The 19,957-nt window shown below is 34.0% G+C and overlaps 1 protein-coding gene across 8 annotated transcripts in view; it reads right to left on the bottom strand.

The window, feature by feature from the left end:
- GLS (glutaminase) overlaps positions 1–19,957 on the bottom strand; it is an 84,648-nt gene that overhangs the window by 18,624 nt on the left and 46,067 nt on the right. For 4 of the 8 annotated variants that reach the window (XM_081581378.1, XM_081581379.1, XM_081581386.1 and 1 more), the window contains 2 exons: positions 18,970–19,101; positions 17,941–18,033 (listed from right to left, as the gene is read on the bottom strand). In XM_081581378.1, coding sequence (XP_081437504.1) covers positions 17,941–18,033; positions 18,970–19,101 — 225 coding nt within the window. Of the gene's footprint in view, positions 1–14,360; positions 16,984–17,940; positions 18,034–18,969; positions 19,102–19,957 lie in introns of those variants that run through there. The other 4 variants (XM_081581382.1, XM_081581380.1, XM_081581381.1 and 1 more) reach the window with 4 other exon arrangements.

Genomic DNA, 19,957 nt, shown 5'->3' with positions numbered 1-19,957 from the left:
CAAAAAATATCTTTATGACTCAGATAATCACGATGCTGTGATCACTCACCTAAAGCCAGACATCCTGGAATGTGAAGTCAAATAGGCCTTAGGAAGCATCATTACGAACAAAGCTAATGGAGGTGATGGAATTTCAGTTGAACTATTTCAAATCCTAAAAGATGATACTGTGAAAGTGCTGCCCTCAATATGCCAGCAAATTTGGAAAATTCAGCAGTGGCCACAGGACTGGAAAAGGTCAGTTTTCATTCCCATCCCAAGGAAAGGCAATGCCAAAGAATGCTCAAACTACCACACAATTGCACTCATCTCACACGCTAGTAAGGAAATGCTCAAAATTCTCCAAGCCAGGCTTCAGCAATATGTGAACCGTGAACTTCCAGATGTTAAAGCTGGTTTTAGAAAAGGCAGAGGAACCAGAGATCAAATTGACAACATCCGCTAGATCATCGAAAAAGCAAGAGAGTTCCAGAAAAACATCTACTTCTGCTTTATTGACTATGCCAAAGCCTTTGACTGTGTGGATCACAATAAACTGTGGAAAATTCTGAAACAGATGGGAATACCAGACCACCTGACCTGCCTCTTGAGAAACCTGTATGCAGGTCAGGAAGCAACAGTTAGAACTGGACGTGGAACAACAGACTGGTTCCAAGCAGGAACAGGAGTATGTCAAGGCTATATACTGTCACCGGGCTTATTTAACTTATATGCAGAGTACATCATGAGAAACGCTGGGCTGGAGGAAGCAGAAGCTGGAATCAAGATTGCTGGGAGAATTATCAATAACCTCAGATATGCAGATGACACCACCCTTATGGCAGAAGGTGAAGAACTAAAGAGCCTCTTGATGAAAGTGAAAGAGGAGAGTGAAAAAGTTGGCTTAAAGCTCAACATTCAGAAAACTAAGATCATGGCATCCGGTCCCATCACTTCATGGCAAATAGATGGGGAAACAGTGGCTGACTTTATTTTTCTGGGCTCCAAAATCACTGCTGATGGTGATTGCAGCCATGAAATTAAAAGACGCTTTACTCCTTGGAAGGAAAGTTATGACCTACCTAGACAGCATTTTGAAAAGCAGAGACAATACTTTGTCAACAAAGGTCCATCCAGTCAAGGCTATGGTTTTTCCAGTAGTCATGTATGGATGTGAGAGTTGGACTATAAAGAAAGCTGAGCAGAGAAGAATTGATGCTTTTGAACTGTGGTGTTGGAGAAGACTCTTGCGAGTCCCTTGGAGTGCAAGGAGATCCAACCAGTCAATCCTAAAGAAATCAGTCCTGAACATTCATTGGTAGCACCGATGCTGAAGCTGAAACTCCAATACTTTGGCCACCTGATGCGGAGAGCTGACTCATTGGAAAAGACCCTGATGCTGGGAAAGTTTGAGGGCAGGAGGAGAAGGGGATGACTGAGGATGAGATGGTTGGATGGCATCACCGACACAATGGACATGGGTTTGGGTGGACCTCGGGAGTTGGTAATGGACAGGGAAGCCCTGCGTGCTGTGCTTCATGGGGTCCCAAAGAGTTGGACACGACTGAGCTACTGAACTGAACTGAATGAGTCTTAATTAAAAAATAGCCCCCTAGATTCCCTTATATCTAGTCTGGCCAGTGAGTATATGGGGTTCTCGGAAATTTCTTTCACATGATTTAGGTGTCAGTGTTTCCTTTATTCTTCTACTTTGACCATACAAGAGAGATGAAGAATGGAACACCAATCTGGCAACTATAAAGTCGCAGAGATGAGGTCTAACGTCCAGACACTAAGGATGGTCGCAGCAGAGCATATGTTTCTGATGGCACTAGTACTGGATCATCTACCCCCAGACTTGTCATATGAAAAAAATAATCCCATTTGTTTAAACCACTGTTAATCAACCTCCTGATATCTAGAGTCAAACAGATCCTTAACTGTCAAAACCAAAATTGATTTCTTTCTGTACTCACAAAGTTCACTTCTCCATCACAGTGAAAGCAGGAGCATCCTCCCTATTGCTCCTACTAAAAACTTGGCGGTCAATTTGATATCTCATCTTTTTCACCCATCAAATACTATCAACATGTTCTTGCCAATTTCATCTCTAAAACCCGTTATCTACCTTTTTCACTTCTAATGCCCTGTTCTAAACCACTACCACATCTCATTTTTGGCTCAGAACTTCAACTCTTGCCTTCCTCTAATTTGTTCTTCACAGAGCAGTGTCATGTCATGTCTCTTCTAAAAAGTCTTCAAGTTTCCAACTGCACTATGAATAATCCAATATGGATATAAATCCCTACATATAAATGATGTATAAAACCCTACATATAAATGGCATATAAAACCCCACATAGATTTTTGCCTGTGTTCAGAGGACTAATTGCAGCAGAAACACCTGGGGTGCTTAATAAAAATGCAGATTTTAAAAGCAATCTTTGGTGTTGGACTTTAGGAATCTCCACTTTATAATTAGGACAATTAACAGTTCAGATGCATATTAAAATATGAGAAGGGTGACCCTACATAATGTGATCTTCTAAGACACATCTAGGGCCTATCTCCACTCACCTCGCCTCACCACATTTGCTTACTTTCACTTTCTGAAATGTGCTAAACTCCTTTCTTTCCTGGGGCCTTTCTAAAACCAGACTATCCTATTAATCCCACTCTACCCTTTCTCTTGGGTTTCCCTGGTAGCTCAGCAGTAAAGAATCCACTTGCCAATGCAGGAGATGTGGGTTTGGTCCCTGGGTCAGGAAGATCCCCTGGAGAAAGAAACGACAACCTACTCCAGGATTCTTGCCTGGGAAATCCCATGGACTGAGGAGTCTGACGGGATACAGTTCATAGGGTGGCATAAGAGTCAGACTTGACTTAGCGACTAAACAACAGCCCTTCCTCTAACTCATTCTCAATTTAACTATCACCTTCCATGGAAAACAACCATACTGAATCATCCAGGTAAAATGAGGTTTTCATGTTATACCCTCTCCTAGCACTCTACTCTGTACTTTTCTTTCATTTAGTCTATCATATTTGATTAGTATTTTTAAAAGATAAGTTAAAGATACAGCTAACTATTGATGTTTATCCTGCATCCACTCCCTTTCTGCCCAGAGGTGAGTTTCACTGAAGACTGGAGTGCATGTTCTTATACTTTTAACTACATTGTGTATTTGTCTCATAAAGTCTGTTATGGGTATATAAAAAAAGTGTCACAGAATATACCATTTCACCTTATTTACAGCAGTTAAAATAAACTAGAACTACATGTATCAATATGAAGAAATTACTTATATTAAATTATTTTAGTAATTATTTATTCAATATCTGCATCCCCTTCTAGATTGCGAACACCAAGAGCTGGATCATACTTGTCTCATTAACTGCTCCCTATCTTAAGCACTTTGCAGTTTCTGGGACATAATAAGCAATAAATAAACATTGGTTGAATGAAGAACTAATTCATGAATGAATAATAAGATAATGCTAAAGTTGGTTTATATAAAATCTGAGCTACTCCGTCAAGTTAAGTTGGCTAAATACCTTGAACTAATTCTGTCACTCGATTTAAACAAATCGAGAAGGAAATGGCAACCCACTCCAGTATTCTTGCCTGGAGAATCCTAGGGACGGCGGAGTTTGGTGAGCTGCCGTCTACAGGGTCGCACAGAGTTGGACACGACTGAAGTGACTTAGCAGCAGTAGCAACAATAAATACTGAGATAACTAGTTCTTAATAGGAAGAACAAAAAAATAATTTTAAAGGTTATATATTAATTTATATAAAGGGATCTAATATTGGACATGGGTGGGGAACCTACATACAGCAGCAGGAAAGAGGAGAAAACACAATTGGAGGAAAACAAAATTCTCGGTGGAGAAGAGATGAAAAACTATTTGGTAACTAAGTAAAACAGGGACTAACAATATTGAAGAGGAAAACTAGAGACCAAAGGAGTCTTAGCCACTTTCTTACAGCTACATAAGTGGGAAAGCTACTTTACAGAAAAAATGGACTGTCTGACCACTTTTGTACCACACTATTGGTACAAATACATTATACATAATACATTATTATAAAAGCAATTCTGGGAGAAAACAGATGGAAAATGCATTCATTTACCACTCACCTGCCAGAATAAGTGCACTGGGAAAGGCAGAAGCAATTTTTTTAAATACACTTTAATAACAAAATTCTTTCTTCATGATCTAGTATACATGGCATGTTTTTGTGATTTTTTGCTTACGTTTAACATTGTCATTAAACTAAAAACCAAACATATAGAAGGACAACTGTACATGGCTCTAAATGATGATAGAATATTTCATTTTTTCATCACTGAATCATTCTCATTCTATTGGTTTCCAAAAAAAAATCTTTATACTAAAAACAAGTGCAGATGTGAACAAAGATACATTCATTTTTGCATAATGAAGTTCCAGATCATTGAACAATTATACATAAATAGGATTAATGAAAGCCCTGAACTTTGATCTCTGTGAAAAGTCAGGATTTATAAAGGTTTTAATAAATTGAGACATTTAGACAAGGCAAACAAAAGGACTGAAATTTAGACAAGGCAAACGAAAGGACTGAAAATTCACCTTCTGCATCTGGAAGAGGAGGGAACTCCTCCAAACTCATTTTACAAGGTCATCATCACCGCAATCCCAAAACCAGACAAAAGACATCACAAAAAAAGAAAATGACACATCAGTATCCTTGATGATTACAGATGCAAAAGTCCTCAACAAAATATTAGCAAAGCAAATTTAGCAATTCACTAAAAGGGTCATACACTGTGATCACGTGGAATATACTGCAGGGGTGCAAGGATGGGTCAACATGCACATATCAGTCAATGTGTTACACCAGATTAACAAAATGAAGGATAAAAATCATATGGTCATCTCAATAGATGCAGAAAAAGCATTTGACAAAATTCAACATCCATTTATGATTTAAAAAAAAAAAACTCTCAACAAAGTGGGGAATGTACCTCAACATAATAAAGGGCATATATGACAAGTCCACAGTTAACATCATACTTAATAGTGAAAAGTTGGAAGCTTTTCTTCTAAGATCATAAAGAAAATAAAGATGTGCACTTTCACTATTTTTATTCAACATCATACTGAAGTTCTAGACAAAGCAAACAGATAAGAAAAAGAAAAGAAATCCAAACTGAAAAGAAAAGAGTAAAACTGTTACTATCTGGAGAAGACATATTATACATAGAAAACCCTAAAAGCTCCATCAGAAAACTGCTAGAACTAATACATTCAGTGAAGTTGTAGGATACAAAATCAATACACAAAAGTCTGTTGCATTTCTATACACTAATAACAAACTATCAAAAGACAGAAATCAAGAGAACAATCTCAATTACATCGAAAGGAATAAAACACCTAGGAATAAATTTAACCAAGGAGATGAAAGACCTATATATTGAAAACTATAAGATTAATGAAAGAAACTGAAGACAACAAAAATAAACAGAAAAATATTTCATGAAAATACTGTTAAAATGTCCTCACTTCTCAAAGTAATATACAGATTTAATGCAATCCCTATCAAAATTCCAATGGTATTTTTCACAGAAACAGAAAAAAAAACCCTCTAAAATTTGCACAGAACCACAAAGATCCCAAATAATCAGAGCAATCTTGAGAAAGAAAAACAAAGCTGGAGGCATCACACTCCCTGATGTCAAACCATATTAAAAACTATAGTAATTAAAAGAGGTGGCATTGGCATAAACACATATACAAAGATCAATGGACTAGAATAAAACCCAGATATAAACCCACACATATATAGTCAATTAATTTACAACAAAGGAGCAAAAAAATACACAATAGAGAAAGGACAGTCTCTTCAATAAATGGTGTTAGGGAAACTGGACAGCTACATGCAAAGGAATAAAAGAAGGCCACTGTCACATACCATACCCGAAAATGAACTCAACATGGATTAAAAACTTGAACCTAAAACCCCAAATCATAACACTCCCAGAATAAAACAAGCAGTAAGCTTCTTGACATGAGTCTTGGCAATGATCTTTTTGAATCCGACACCAAAAGCAAAAATAAACAAGCCAGACTACCTCAAACTAAAAACCTTCTGCAGAGCAAAGGAGACCATCAACAAAATGAAAAACAAACTACTTAACAGGAGAAAATATTTGTAAACCATGTGTGATAAGGGGCTAATACCCAAATTATGTAAAGAATTCATACAACTCAACAGTACATTAAAAGTCCAATTAAAAAAATGAGATCTAAAAAGACATTTTCCCAAAGACATTCAGATGGCCAAGGAAGGGGTACATGAGAATATGTTCTGCATCATGATCAGGGAAATGCAAATCAAAACCACAATGAAATACCACACCTGATAGGGTATTATCAAAAAAAAACTAGAAACAACAGAAGTAGTTGAGGATACAGAGAAAAAGGAATCCTTGGGCATTGTTGGTAGTAATGTAAATTGGCACAGCCACTATGGAACAGTATGGATGTCATTCAAAAAATTAAAAACAGAACTATCATATGATCCAGCAATTCCATTTCTGGGTATTTATTGAAGAAAATGTGCTGATTTGAAAAGATAAATGCACCCCCATATTCACTGCAGTGTTATTTACAATAGCCAACCCAGAAACACAGCGTCTGTCAATGGATGAGTGGATATAAAATTGTGACACACACATGTATACACACAGGATTAGAGAGACATAAAAAAGAAGAAAACCCTGCTATTTAAGACAACATAGATGGACTTTAAGGGCTTTATACTACATGAAGTAAGGCATACAGAGAAAGACAAATACTATGATCTTTCTCATATCTGGAACCTAAAAACAAACAAAAAAAACCAAGCTCATAGATAGAGGACAGATTGGTGGTTGCAAGAGGTGGGGGCAGGGGGTGGGGAAAATGGGTGAACACAGTTGACTCTTGAACAACACAAGTTTGAACTGTATGGGTCAACATCTGTATTTTTTTTCCCAATAAATACATACTACATATAGTATTATAGAATCTGCCACTTGGTTGAATCCATGGGTGGGGAACCAAGGGCACAGAAGGTCTACTGTAAAGCTGTATGTGGATTTTCAACAGCATGGGACATCAGGGCCCCTTATGCCTGTGTTGTTAAAGATCAACTGTATATACATCTGGTTATGTTTTTTCAAAAATATGACACAAAATTTTAAAACAGTGTGCTTGAGCCCCCAAACCAACTTCTAGAACAAAAAATGAGTTTATCAGAATCAGGTAGAAATATTGCAAATGGGCTGTTATCACAGTGTCACTTCTTAAAGAAGTTCTTTATTGCTTCCTGTACTTAAAAATTTGTTTTTAACATTCCAAAAAAAAATAAAAGAGCTGTCTGTCAATGAATAAGTCAAGTGGTCCAGGTGGTCATTAACTCTCAGGTATCCAGCTGAGTAAGGTTTTTACTTCATTCAACAATTAAAAATGTAATGAAACAGACTGAAGTTATTTAGCTTTTTTGGGGAGTGCTTGCTTAACAAAGTTTGAGATTTTCAAATTATTAAGATAGAATAGTGAGATATGTTCTTTTTTGTAGATGTAACACTATTTGAAATTATCTTATGCAATTACTTATCTAGGCTGTTTTTTGCTATACTAACTCCTGGTATATATGGTCTATAAGATCGTGTCTCATGATCTTGTCCAGAACACAAAACAATTCCTGGCTTGTAGTGGCTGCTCCATAATTACTGCATGAAGGCAAATGAACAAAAGAATAAACTTCTGCACCTATTTTCTATGTTATCTGTAAAACACTTTTAAACTTCTCTGGTAGTACCTGCCTTCCTCCCTTTTCTTTGTATCTCTACAAAAGAAGCTGTCTAGGGCAAAATTAATTACAACATGGTCACTAGATTTGGCCCCAAGTCCTGTAAAACCTGTTCGCTTTTGTGCATTGTAGCCAGCAAATAACTTAACGAAGATAGCTATTGCAGAGTTTTCTGGTCAGAAGGAACACAGGTTATTACTTCATAGTCTAAACCAGTCCTTTTTCCTAGTGACATATTCTGCTGAACATATAGTCAACAAGAAGCTTAATAAGATGGTTTTAAAGTGAACTTTTAAAAAATTCATGTTTAGACTCTTATGCTTACATTTAGTCATCTATTTGGTAGGAGTGGGTTAACAGATAATTGTACTTTTAAATGGATGTAAGGATATGAAGGGTGAATTTTATTAACTGATCAAATTGAAAATATTTGAGATTTTTAAAGAGTACTAGAAAATAAGTGGTAGACTGAGTCAATATACAAAAATCTCCTTTACCTACATTAGGCTTGAGCCTTAAAATTGTATGTCAAACTCATTTGGCATTATTTATAGACAAGTCAACATCTATAACCATTGCTTACTGAAAAAAAGCTGACAGTGACATCAAAACGTTGGCTATTTTATTTTTCTCTTTGTACATGAGCCAAACGTACAATAGATAAAATTGAAAATCTGAAATGTTCTAGAAGTTGGTTTGGGGGCTCAAGGATATTTAGATGCCAGTGATGTTTAATGTGCTTGCTCATAAAGAGCCCAGAAAACTCCCAACTGTCAATCCTAGAGTTATAGAATGGAGGCAGCCTCCCTGCTTCTACAGATTGTGATCATCATAGGGAGAAGAACCTTGCCTCTTAGTGCAGCATCTCTAACACCTAACATACTGTCTGAACAGTGTGTGTGTAAATATGAAAAGAAAAGCAAATCAAAACGCAAAATTCATGCCCATAGGATATCACATCAGGCTACCCACTTGAACTGTATGCCCAACTAACTGCCCAGCATGCACTGATGTTTTTTAAGTGAAAAAAATGCTAGGTAAGCCAAAAGTTTCAATTATCAAAAACTTCTACAGAAGATCCCAAATTCTTAACTAACACAAAATTCTAAGCCTCACAATGGCAGTGAGTAAAAACTTTTGCAGAGCAAAAACTACAAAGCACAGTATGCAAACAATAGCAGCTTTACATCCAAAAGCTCCTACACACATGGTAAATCTATACTAACATGAAAGCAAGCAGATCATTACAGGACAAAGTCTAACATGTAAGGGATACAAAATAAGTAACAGTGATGGTTCTGTGGCAGATATATACGGTGGATATAAAATAAAATTGCACAACAGAGACAAAAATGAAAGCTTCTCCAGTTTTTATTACTTGGCTAAAATAACACTGCAATTAGTTTTTTCTCCCTTGTTTCTCCTTTAGGTGAAAAAGAAAAAATGTCATACAATGACTATTGTAATAGCATGCTTTAGTTGAAACACTTCAAAAACAGGTTAAAAAGTTAAGCTCTACTTCCTGCCTCATGAACACTGTTCTCTGAAGTTTCTCTTTCAGGTAAAAAGAGGAAACATTAGGCAGAAATATTTTATTGGTATGATTAAAGTGGGTTAATGATATTAGTCAAAAGAATTTTAACAAAATCATTTGTCCTACAACTTCAAAGGATGTCAATAAAGTTCCATTCTGCAGAAACTGTGATTTAGTTCATTTCTGTATTTAAATTATAAATCTTCTGCACAGACCTGGACCCACGGATGCATGTATTCCAAGTCAATTGTAAAATAAACTACCAACAAGTTATATCATATTGATAAAAAGTTTATACTTTATCAATTGTGAATTTTAAAAAATAACATTTTAAAGAAAATAAAAGGAGAATGACAAATGTTAACAACATGAAACGATTTGGAAATTAACCTACCAGTAATATGAAGGTTTGAAAACGAAAGCCCATTTTATGAGCAACTCTGATATAATTTTTAAAGTTATCTCATTTTAAGCCCAAAATGAGTTATGTTAGGAAAGGATGAAAAAGAAACAATACTCAAGATTAACAGATTTTGAGTTTTTCAATTAGGATTCTTTAATTTTGAGAGACTACAAGAAAAAACAAAACAGGATGTAATTCAATTAATAACTGATATAATTCTATACATCATTAATCTCCCTTAATGGATAAAAGACTTTTTATGTTTATCCCCTCAAAGGACGAACTGTAGTGATCCTTAGTGATGATTTATGAAAGGCATACACAAAATAATGAAAACTAGTCATTTGAAGCTAAGGAAAAGTTTAACAAGAGACCGAAGATCATGATTTTAATTTGGATCTTACAATGGAATACCCAAACATGAATAGTTATACCTGCATAACTAATGCTAGTATTTCACCATCATTCTAATTTAATAGATATAATGTGAAAGCAAGCATTCAATACAAGCAAGCTAATACTGAATGAGTCAGTCTCTTAAAAGTTCAGGTTCTCACTTATACAAACTTGGGGGGAGAAGAGTTTCCTAGACAAGTGTAAATTTTGAGAAGAAACGGTTTTTTTTTTAAAGAATAATAATAAAGTTTTAACATTGAAATCAACTCTTTAAGAAATTAATGCACTTCAAGAACAGCAATATATATCTCCTTCATAAAAAAAAATCCCAGCACTATGAAGTCGACTGATACTGAGGATAACACACACATCAAGTAATAGGCAAATAGGAAGCCTTTTTCTGAAGCCACTTAAAGAACCAAATATCTAAAGCAGAAACAATGGAACTAGCTAGGTATCTTATGTGCTGGGAAAAGCTAACTTGAAAACAAATTTTTCCCAGAAAACATATTTTTGGAACTCCAATAACCTTTTAACTACTTGAAAATCTTTTTTTACTTATATATTTAGCCTAATCTCAAAGGAATTTATTTTAAAAAGCCAAGGGTGCAACGCTGATTTTTAGAGTCACATTTTTTCTTTCAAAGATTCTAGGGTCATGATTTATTTTCAGAACTACTGTATAATTGTGACATACATTTCTAGCTTTATTAGTCTTTATATATGTGGCATATAACTATACACTAGAAAAATACAATTAGTTTTAATAAACACAGATGGGATGATTAGTTTGCCAAATAACTTAGTCATATTAACCAGTACTGCCAATTATACCTGGAGAATTCCATGAACAGAGGAGCCCAGCAGGCTACAGTCCATAGGGTCACAAAGAGTCAGACATGACTGAAGCGATTTAGTGTGCATATGCGTGCACACACACACAGGATAAAAATAACCAACAAATAAAAGGCTGTCCCAAAATACATAAAATAAACCAATCCTATCAAAGAAGGTGGGGGGAGTAAATGTGCTAATTGAGAAAGCAAGGTGCTACCTGGAAAAGAGGGTTGGGAGGAATGGGAGTTTGCGGTAGACAACCTTCAAGATTCCTTTCCAGCTCAACCATGTGATTCTAATAAATTACAAGACTACAGTAAATGAAAGAACAAAGACCTAAAACAGCTGAACTGTATTTTAAAAATAAAAGAAATTCTTCAGCTGTTTATAAGTTATGAATTAAAATTATAACTAAGAGTTTCAAGTAGAATTGTTAGGCAGGAGAGATTTTCACTATATAAAAAATCTCCAGAAATAAACTGAAATTTAAAACTGTTTCAGGTAAGAATTTTTCCTTTTAAAAGCTAAGCCTTCCAAATAGGTAATTTCAACCAGCTGAGACATTAGAATTGAAAATATTTTAGCAAGGTAAATACTTGATGAAATAAAAATCATTATTTTTTGATAATACTATGTCCAGAAAAATAAGATCCTCAGATATTAAAATTTGACTTAAGTATACCAAAATTGTTTTTTACCACTGAGATTGTAACTAAAATACTTCCAAATTAGTAAATGAAATTTAGAGTTAAAAGTCTAATAATAATACTAACATTATGAGATCAACTGCCAGAATTTGTCATTTCATTACTCTTTCCAAAGGCCTCCATACTGGACTGCTTACAAGTTCATCAAAGTACTTGGAATCAAGGACCATTACTTGCTCATTTTTTTTTTTAATGTAACCAAATGTAACAGTTCCCAACAAGAAGTGTTTTGTATATTATGCCCAAAATACCAAAAATGCAATGGACCAAGTGCTAATTAGTAGTCTATTCATTTTAATTAAAGATAAATGGATTAGGAAACCATTATAGAAGTTTTGATCAACACTGGTTTTACCTATTTTACATATCTTAAAAATCTCTATAGCTATGACTTATTAAAATTACTAGGATAAACAATCTACAAAACATTTAAGGTAAACTAAATCAACCTTAAACTTCCTTTCATATGCTCACAAAACATAAATTTAGAAAGGAACATTTTAAAACTACAGGAAGAGAATCAATTCATTAAATAAAGACTTACATCAGTCTATTGGAAGTACCTTTTCTATTACTATTTAAGGACTCTAAAAAAAAAAAAATCAAGTTTTGTGAGCTCTGTTTTATACTGGATAGATTTTGTCCTAGATGACCTTACAGTATTTTTAAAAGTAGAATTCCAGACTAAGACAGTGTAATTCCTGCCCTTCTCTTCTCCAGGGAATCTTCCCAACCCAGGGATCAAACTCAGGCTTGCTGCATTGCAGGTGTATTCTTTACCATCTGAGCCACCAGGGAAGTTCAGTATATTCCTAAACTTCTTCAACGTGCACTGTGTGCTATTCACATTAATAAACTACAACTGGGGCAGAGAGAGGGAGAAAAGGAATAAAAGAATCTTAGTCCAATTAAATTCCTTCCATTTCTAAACAGCGTAGAAAACAAATGTTAACTGCGTTACAATTTAAAATAAAAGTGGTTGAACTTGACATACTTGAATCTACGTTCACGCATAATTTTGTCTTTGAACTACATTACAGTGAATGGACAAAAGTCTACTCTGAAAAAATCTGAGTAAAAATCTGAGGGATGGGCCACGATGCATCATAACAAGCCCCAACTCCAATTCATCTGGCTTTAATATTACATTTAATATAAAATGATAAAGGAGGAACTGAACAGAAAGCATGTTACTCATTAAAAAACTAAAAATTGTGCACAAGTTTTGGAATAAAATTATTCCACAGAGTAAACTGTTGTAACTAAGAAGTCCATTATTTAAGTTGTATACAATCCTTCCATATAATAATTTTGGAAACTGAAGTCAGCTTCCACATGAAATCTGATGTTCTTGCTTTCCCTTTTGTGGAGTTCTCCAGTATCATTATTCTCCTCTCTGACAGTGCTAGTAGTGAATGGGAGCAAAACAGAAACCACATATCTTTAAAGGTAAACTAAAACAAGTAAAACATGCTATATTTTATAAGTTCTGGGTCAGCAAAAATTCAAAGTTCTCCTACAACAAAACCTAGAATAGATCAATGAACCATTTATATAGGACATACTGTGTAGAAATAACTGCTACTGATTTTCAGAATATGAATGGATGGATAAAGACAGATAAATATACAGACATCTATTAGATGCACACACACATATATTTATATAAGTGATCATGATACAGACTGACAATATCAGTATATATTCAGTGATTCTTTCCACACACATACATGCCTATGAAACTACATTTTCAGACCAAGCTCTGAGTTACCTGTGTCAAAGGGACTAAAAACACCAACAAAAGAACACTAAATGTATCTTTAAAAGCTAGTGATCACAAACTTACAAACTGAATGTATCATGACAATGGAACTCCCCATTTACTAGTCCCAAAAGAACATTATGGAAAAAAATCCCACAGATAAATAGAAATTCCCATAAACAACAGTATTTCCCCTTCAAACAGTTCTAAAAACTTCACCAATATTGGAATGTTTCTCTGGATATGAATGGAAGATTTCATCAAACAAAAACTTAAAGTACTGATTTGACCTACAATGCACATACATTATAATTTGGACCATGCTGTAGAACTATACTAAGTTCCTTCTGAAAATTAAATTTCTTAAAAAGTAGTTAAGGTGAATTTCAATTTTACAGTTTTTCTACTCAATATAAATTCTACTGAGGTTTACAATTCTATTATAACATAATAATACTCTGATTTTTAGCAACATTTCTCCTATTCCGGACAACTGATAAAGCAACAATTACACAATGAATCAGTGATGTTCTTGCTCAGAAAGCAGAAAGAATCTTTAAATGGAGGAGAGCTTTTCTTCCTAAGTTGTTAAGTGGAAAAACAACAAAAAAAAAAATTAGGAAAAAAGTCTTTATTCAAATACTTCTAATACAACCAATTGAAAAACATCCTCCCCAAAAGTAAAAAAAACTCCACCAACACTACACTACATTAAAAAGAAAGAGAATCAAATGAAGCCTTTGAGTATTTCTATAGTTTCTCTTCACAGAAGTCTCACAATTAACTAAAATTATAAAGCATTTTTATTATATCTTCATAAAGCATGACTTTTAAAGTTAAAATTCCATTTGTTATACTTAAAATGCTGGAGTTGCTTTTATAAAAAAAAACCAATAAAATCAGCTTAAAATAAATTTATTGTACAATACAAAAAGTAGGCATACTGAAAATAAAAGGTACATTAATATACAAAGCAAATAAAAGAAAGCTAAATAACACAAATGGATTAATCCAAACACTAAGATAAAATGCACAACATTTATGCTAAAAATAAAGTATTTCAGAAAGAATATGCATTTCAAATGAAATGTTAATGATGGAAAAAAAAGAAAAACAAATATGCTAACTTCAAAATGCTTGAATATCAAGAATCAGTAACGGCATAAAACATTAAATTCAACAATACTGGGTACTTTTCAAGAACTTTATTTGAAAAGGTATTTAAAATACTGAAAAAATCAAAATAATGTTTTTAAATCTGGCAAAGATTTTCCTCTTTTTTTTTAAAGTAAAGTTTGAGGACCTATTCACAATATCTTCTCTCTTCTTCCATTTATGCCTTCCTACAAAAATTTATGGATGCTCATCTTCAACAGGAATTCTATAAACACAGTAGCTTAGATGACCCTTCTCCATTGGTGTGTATTTAAGCCTTATCAACCTGGTTAAGTGGCATAAATTAACATCATTTTGAAATCTGTACAAATGTGTATACAATATGAAACATGAAATTTTCATTTTATGAAGTAAAACCCACCTCCAAATGAAACAGTAAAACGTAACAATTAGAGCATGGGAGAGGGGAGCCTTTTTTTTGGACACTACCAATTAAGACACTGAGTCCCCAAACCACAAATAGCTCTGTGAATTAATACGAATGACACTGTTCAAAGGTATAGCAGAGTTAAGGTATAAAGGTATGGAGAGTGCAGACACACGACTCTCATGTAAATGGCCAACCCAGAAACATCCAGTTAGGATATGCATCTGTACATCAGAGGAACAATTAGCCATAAAATCCTTGGCTAATATTCTCTAAAACTTACTGCATAATTATTTTTTAAATATGTTTAATACTTCAGTTGGGCCAAAAGGCTTTAAACCAAGTTTGGAAGAGAACTTCTTTTCCTAATATCATTGTTCTCAAACTCATATAACCAAGACTTTCTACATCTGTGTTTGCACTTGCATCTAAACCATCCAGGAAAATATTTTTTGCTACACTGTAATTACTATTTTAGACTTTACCATACACCACATGTATGCCATGATACTAAGAAACTATCAAATTCTCCTTCTGACTCCATCCCTGTCCCTCCAAAATCTTGAAGCTCTGGGGAGCTGTGGGGAGAAACAGAGAGGTACATGGAAGAAGGAAGAAGTATGAATAGGATCCTACAGAACTTTACAATTACTTTGCCGAGACAGACTCTAAACATTGTGAATTATTTCAAATTTAGGCTGTGTAGAACCTATAGTCCTTTTAAAACCAAGCTTTGATTCTCAATATTGCATTATTATAACCCAACAAAAGGATTAAAATCTAACAGGTATTTTAGTAGCATACTTACTACCTTTAGATTGAATTCATTTCCTAACTACTCTAAAAGACTTCAAATAAAACAAGGTTTATGAGATGTAATTATAATTTATCACCAAAGTTCATTAGCATTTGTGAAATTATTATAATTATTAAAAGCTAAAAACCGAAATTCACCATTCACACTTAAATATAACACAGAAAAAGTTACGTGGGTAATATGAAAATAAAACTGTTCAGGTAAACATTTCACTTGAAGACACTCACTGCTGCTCCTTCTGAGTAACCATTATAGGTTTTTAACAGTAAAACATGTCATTATCTTACATCAGAAATTCTTTGGCTAGAATGCTTTAGTAACATAAGACACTCCTGTACATAACAATTCTGACAGAACAAAGGAGTTGCAAAGTGAAAAGGCAAAGATAATTTAAAGTGTTTGGTAAAATTTTTAATAAATTTTTAAAAATTTAAAGCCAAAAAAAAAGTAAAGCAACTCTATCTGCTGCTACATTAAATAATTTGGAAATCATAATTATGTCTTTTTATTTTTGTATTTAGCACAGAAATACTTTGTATTGCTACTGGAGACACCATTCAATTTTAAAACTGGAAAATAAAGAAATGTGATGAAATTTATGAGTTCAATGTGTGGGTTTCAAAACCAAGAAATTACAAATTTGTTATTATTTTAAAATGGGATTATTTGACTATATATAGTTAAAATTTTAATTACACCAAGAAAAAATTTAAAGAAATTTTTCCTTTCATTAAAAAAAAAAATAAAGCAAATTTGCTTTATTTATACTTTTTAAAAGACTGACAAATCCACTTTTCAATCTATTAACTTTACACAAAGATTTAAAAAAAAAAAGCTTTATGGCTCCAGCACCCAAGGTTGAAAGCACAAAAAACTCAATAAATATAGTATGCCAAAGAAACTAAAGATGTTTGAAAGGTTAAATGAAGAACATTCTGAAACTAGAACCCATTTCTTTAGCTTTTCTCTCCCAGACTTTCCATTCTATATACTACAGTTGTAGAGATGTCCTCATTTGACTCAGGTGACACTTTTTTCCATACTGTCTCTTTTAAAGCAAGTTCTTGTTGGAGACTTTCATAGTCCAATGGTCCAAAGGAATGCTAGTTGTTCAAGCAACATACATAATTTATTAGTGCACTTGAGTGAAGAAAGGTCCAAACTATAAAATGGTATTTTTCAATGATGAATGTTATTAAAATCTGTTAGCATTTTCACCCACCACCATCTGATGTTTTGCTCCATGTTACTCATGTTGACGCCCATGGAAGTTTCTATTTTTGTCAGCTTTGCATAGTTTTCATATATTATTAAAAGTTACTTTGAAACTAATGATAGGAAAATTTACTTAGTATGTGTTAAAATTTTTTTCTACTTATAAGTGCTTCGCACATATTAGCTTCAAGTCTAGTTAGGTAATTTTATTCTAAACATTTCCACTTGGGAGACAAAGGAATTTAAATTCAAACAAGTCCCTTAATGCAGTAAACAACAACGAAGACAAAAAGAAAATCTTGTTCCTGAAATTTAAGTCCTGACTCCTTTAAAAAGGACTATATATGTGCAAAATATGAAGTCAAACACACTGATAAAAACCAAATATCACTTTAAAATAACAGTGTCAGAAATACTGCATTAAATACTTTCTGTAGAAAAATACTTCACCTATTGTGACATATAAAAAGTTACTATGAAGCTCTGTAAGGCCTATCACTAACACTATAATCCCTTTCGACTTACATATCCATACACATAAAAATAAACTTCAATTTGAGACTATAACTGACAAACATTAAGAGCAAAAATAGGTTTTCTCTTTGCATGTAGCACTCTCCAATGTTTTCTTTTAACAGAGTCGATTCTTAAAAATACTGCTAAAACAGCAAAAAAAATGGGGAGGAACCTCTGCTCCTAGGCTAACCAGTTTCAACTTAAATAAAACAGTAATATTTAGTATGTATGTCCAGGATGATAATGTCAATAATTCAACATTACTCATTTGTTATTAGTAAAGATATGAGGCCACTAACAATTAAAGTTAAGTTTTATTTAAACTGGTGAACCTCATTTTCTCTCTCAAAAAAAGTTACATAATAATCTAAATAAGAATTTTGCTTACCCTCTGATCACCACCTTCTCTTCGAGGATCAAGTTTTTTAGCAAAGTGTCTCAAATTATCATAGTTATGGAAATTACACAGAGAAACAAGATCCTGTAATTAAACAAAACAGGTATTATAAGAAACTGGCTTAGTCAATGGCTATTGTTTTTCCATATTTTAACAAATTTCACTAACACTGTTCAACTTAACTACTATCTCATAGAAAGCACCACTGCATGTTAATAAAGCTGCATGATGCATCAAGAAGACCAAAATCAAAATGAGAAGACATGGACTATGGGTATTTGAAAATTCACTACCATAAACTTAGGGCTCCGGCACTCAAAATGCGTAACTTTCATTTTCTGTAAAATGGGCATTATAATAATAGGCCACATGAAGTAATTATTCTATCAAATAACTATAGCACCACAAAAATATAAAAAAATACTCTGGTTACAATGTATTTTAATCTATAAGGAATCCAATGTCATTCTCTAGTTTTTGTAAAATATTAAAAAACTGAAAAATAAACTGGTATTTTAAATGGGAAAATCTGCAGAAAAAATTATGATACTCAGTGCAGACTCTAGGAATTAGTAAATGTAAATAAAACCAGAAGATAAAATACTAGCAACACTTGGGTAACAACAAAAGATACTGAACTAGTTAACAGTAGTAGTAATTTTAAATTGCAGTACTTATTTCCTTAAAAAAAAAAAAAGACTCAATCTTTCACTTATGGTGAGGTCTAAATGACTTCTCGAAGTTTAGTGTCTTTTGCTGAGCTTTTAGAAACTGAAAACTAATTACAACCATGAAATTAAAACTTAAGCATCAAACAAATTTGTAATTTGTGAGGATGATTATATGGGAGCTGTCTGGTACAGGCAATTTAAAGCTCCTTTGCAAACACTAACATAGCTATTGAGTAACAGACTGGCAGTGAGAATGCAAACAGTCAAACTATGGAAATGAATAACAAAGTAGAACCATCAGATGGCTCAACTTATATGATCATTATTTTCATTAAGAAAATATGCTTACATGACAGAAGTGAATTCCCTTAACACTGTTGCCCATCTTGTCCAGAGGAGGAGACCAGCACATCATGCCCATCACATTGGGGACAACTAAAAGAATGCCCCCAGCAACTCCAGATTTTGCAGGAAGACCAACCTGAAAATAGTTTGAAAAAATGGGCACTCATGTTAACATTTTAAAATAAGAAAAGTTATGTCCAACACTAAGGGAACTGGTTAAAGTATTACAGTGTATTTCCATATAGTAGCATTCCAACATTAAAACGTAGATAAGTATTGCTGCTGCTAAGTCGCTTCAGTCGTGTCCGACTCTTTGCAACCCTATAAACGGCAGCCCACCAGGCTCCGCCGTCCCTAGGATTCTCCAGGCAAGAATACTGGAGTGGGTTGCCATTTCCTTCTCCAGTGCATGAAAGGGAAAAGTAAAAGTGAAGTCGCTCAGTCGTGTCTGACTCTTAGCGACCCCATGGACTGTAGCCTACCAGGCTCCTCCATCCATGGGATTCTCCAGGCAGATAAGTATTAGATTGGTGCAAAAGTAATTGTGGTTTTGCATTGTTGAATTCTGCAATTTGATACTGGAACACATTCTTAAATGTGGTAATGCTGTACATCATTTTAATGCACATTTCTTGCTTTATGTTTTTTTTTTGTTAATGACTTACAGCGTGCATGTGTGCCAAGTCACTTCAGCCATGTCCGACTCTTTGCAACCCCACGGACTACAGGAACCACCAGGCTCCTCTGTCCATGGAATTCTCCAGGCAGGAATATTGGAGTGGATTGCCATGCCCTCTTCCAGGGGATCTTCCCAACCCAGGGATCGAACATACATTTCCTGCAGCTCCTGTATCACAGGCAAATTCTTTACCACTGAGTCTTCAAGGAAGCCCCAATGACTTCTTACTTGCTGTTTATTTTATGCTTATTTTAGACTAGGGAAATCACGTTAGACAAAAAGCAAATTTTACTGATTTTCTTATCCCAGTTCA

Source organism: Giraffa tippelskirchi, chromosome 3 (assembly GCF_054371585.1).
Source record: "Giraffa tippelskirchi isolate mGirTip1 chromosome 3, T2T-mGirTip1v1.2.pri, whole genome shotgun sequence".
NCBI classification, from domain to species: Eukaryota; Metazoa; Chordata; class Mammalia; order Artiodactyla; family Giraffidae; genus Giraffa; species Giraffa tippelskirchi.
Note: the sequence above shows the minus strand (reverse complement) of the source record. Positions and strands in the feature narration are given on the sequence as shown.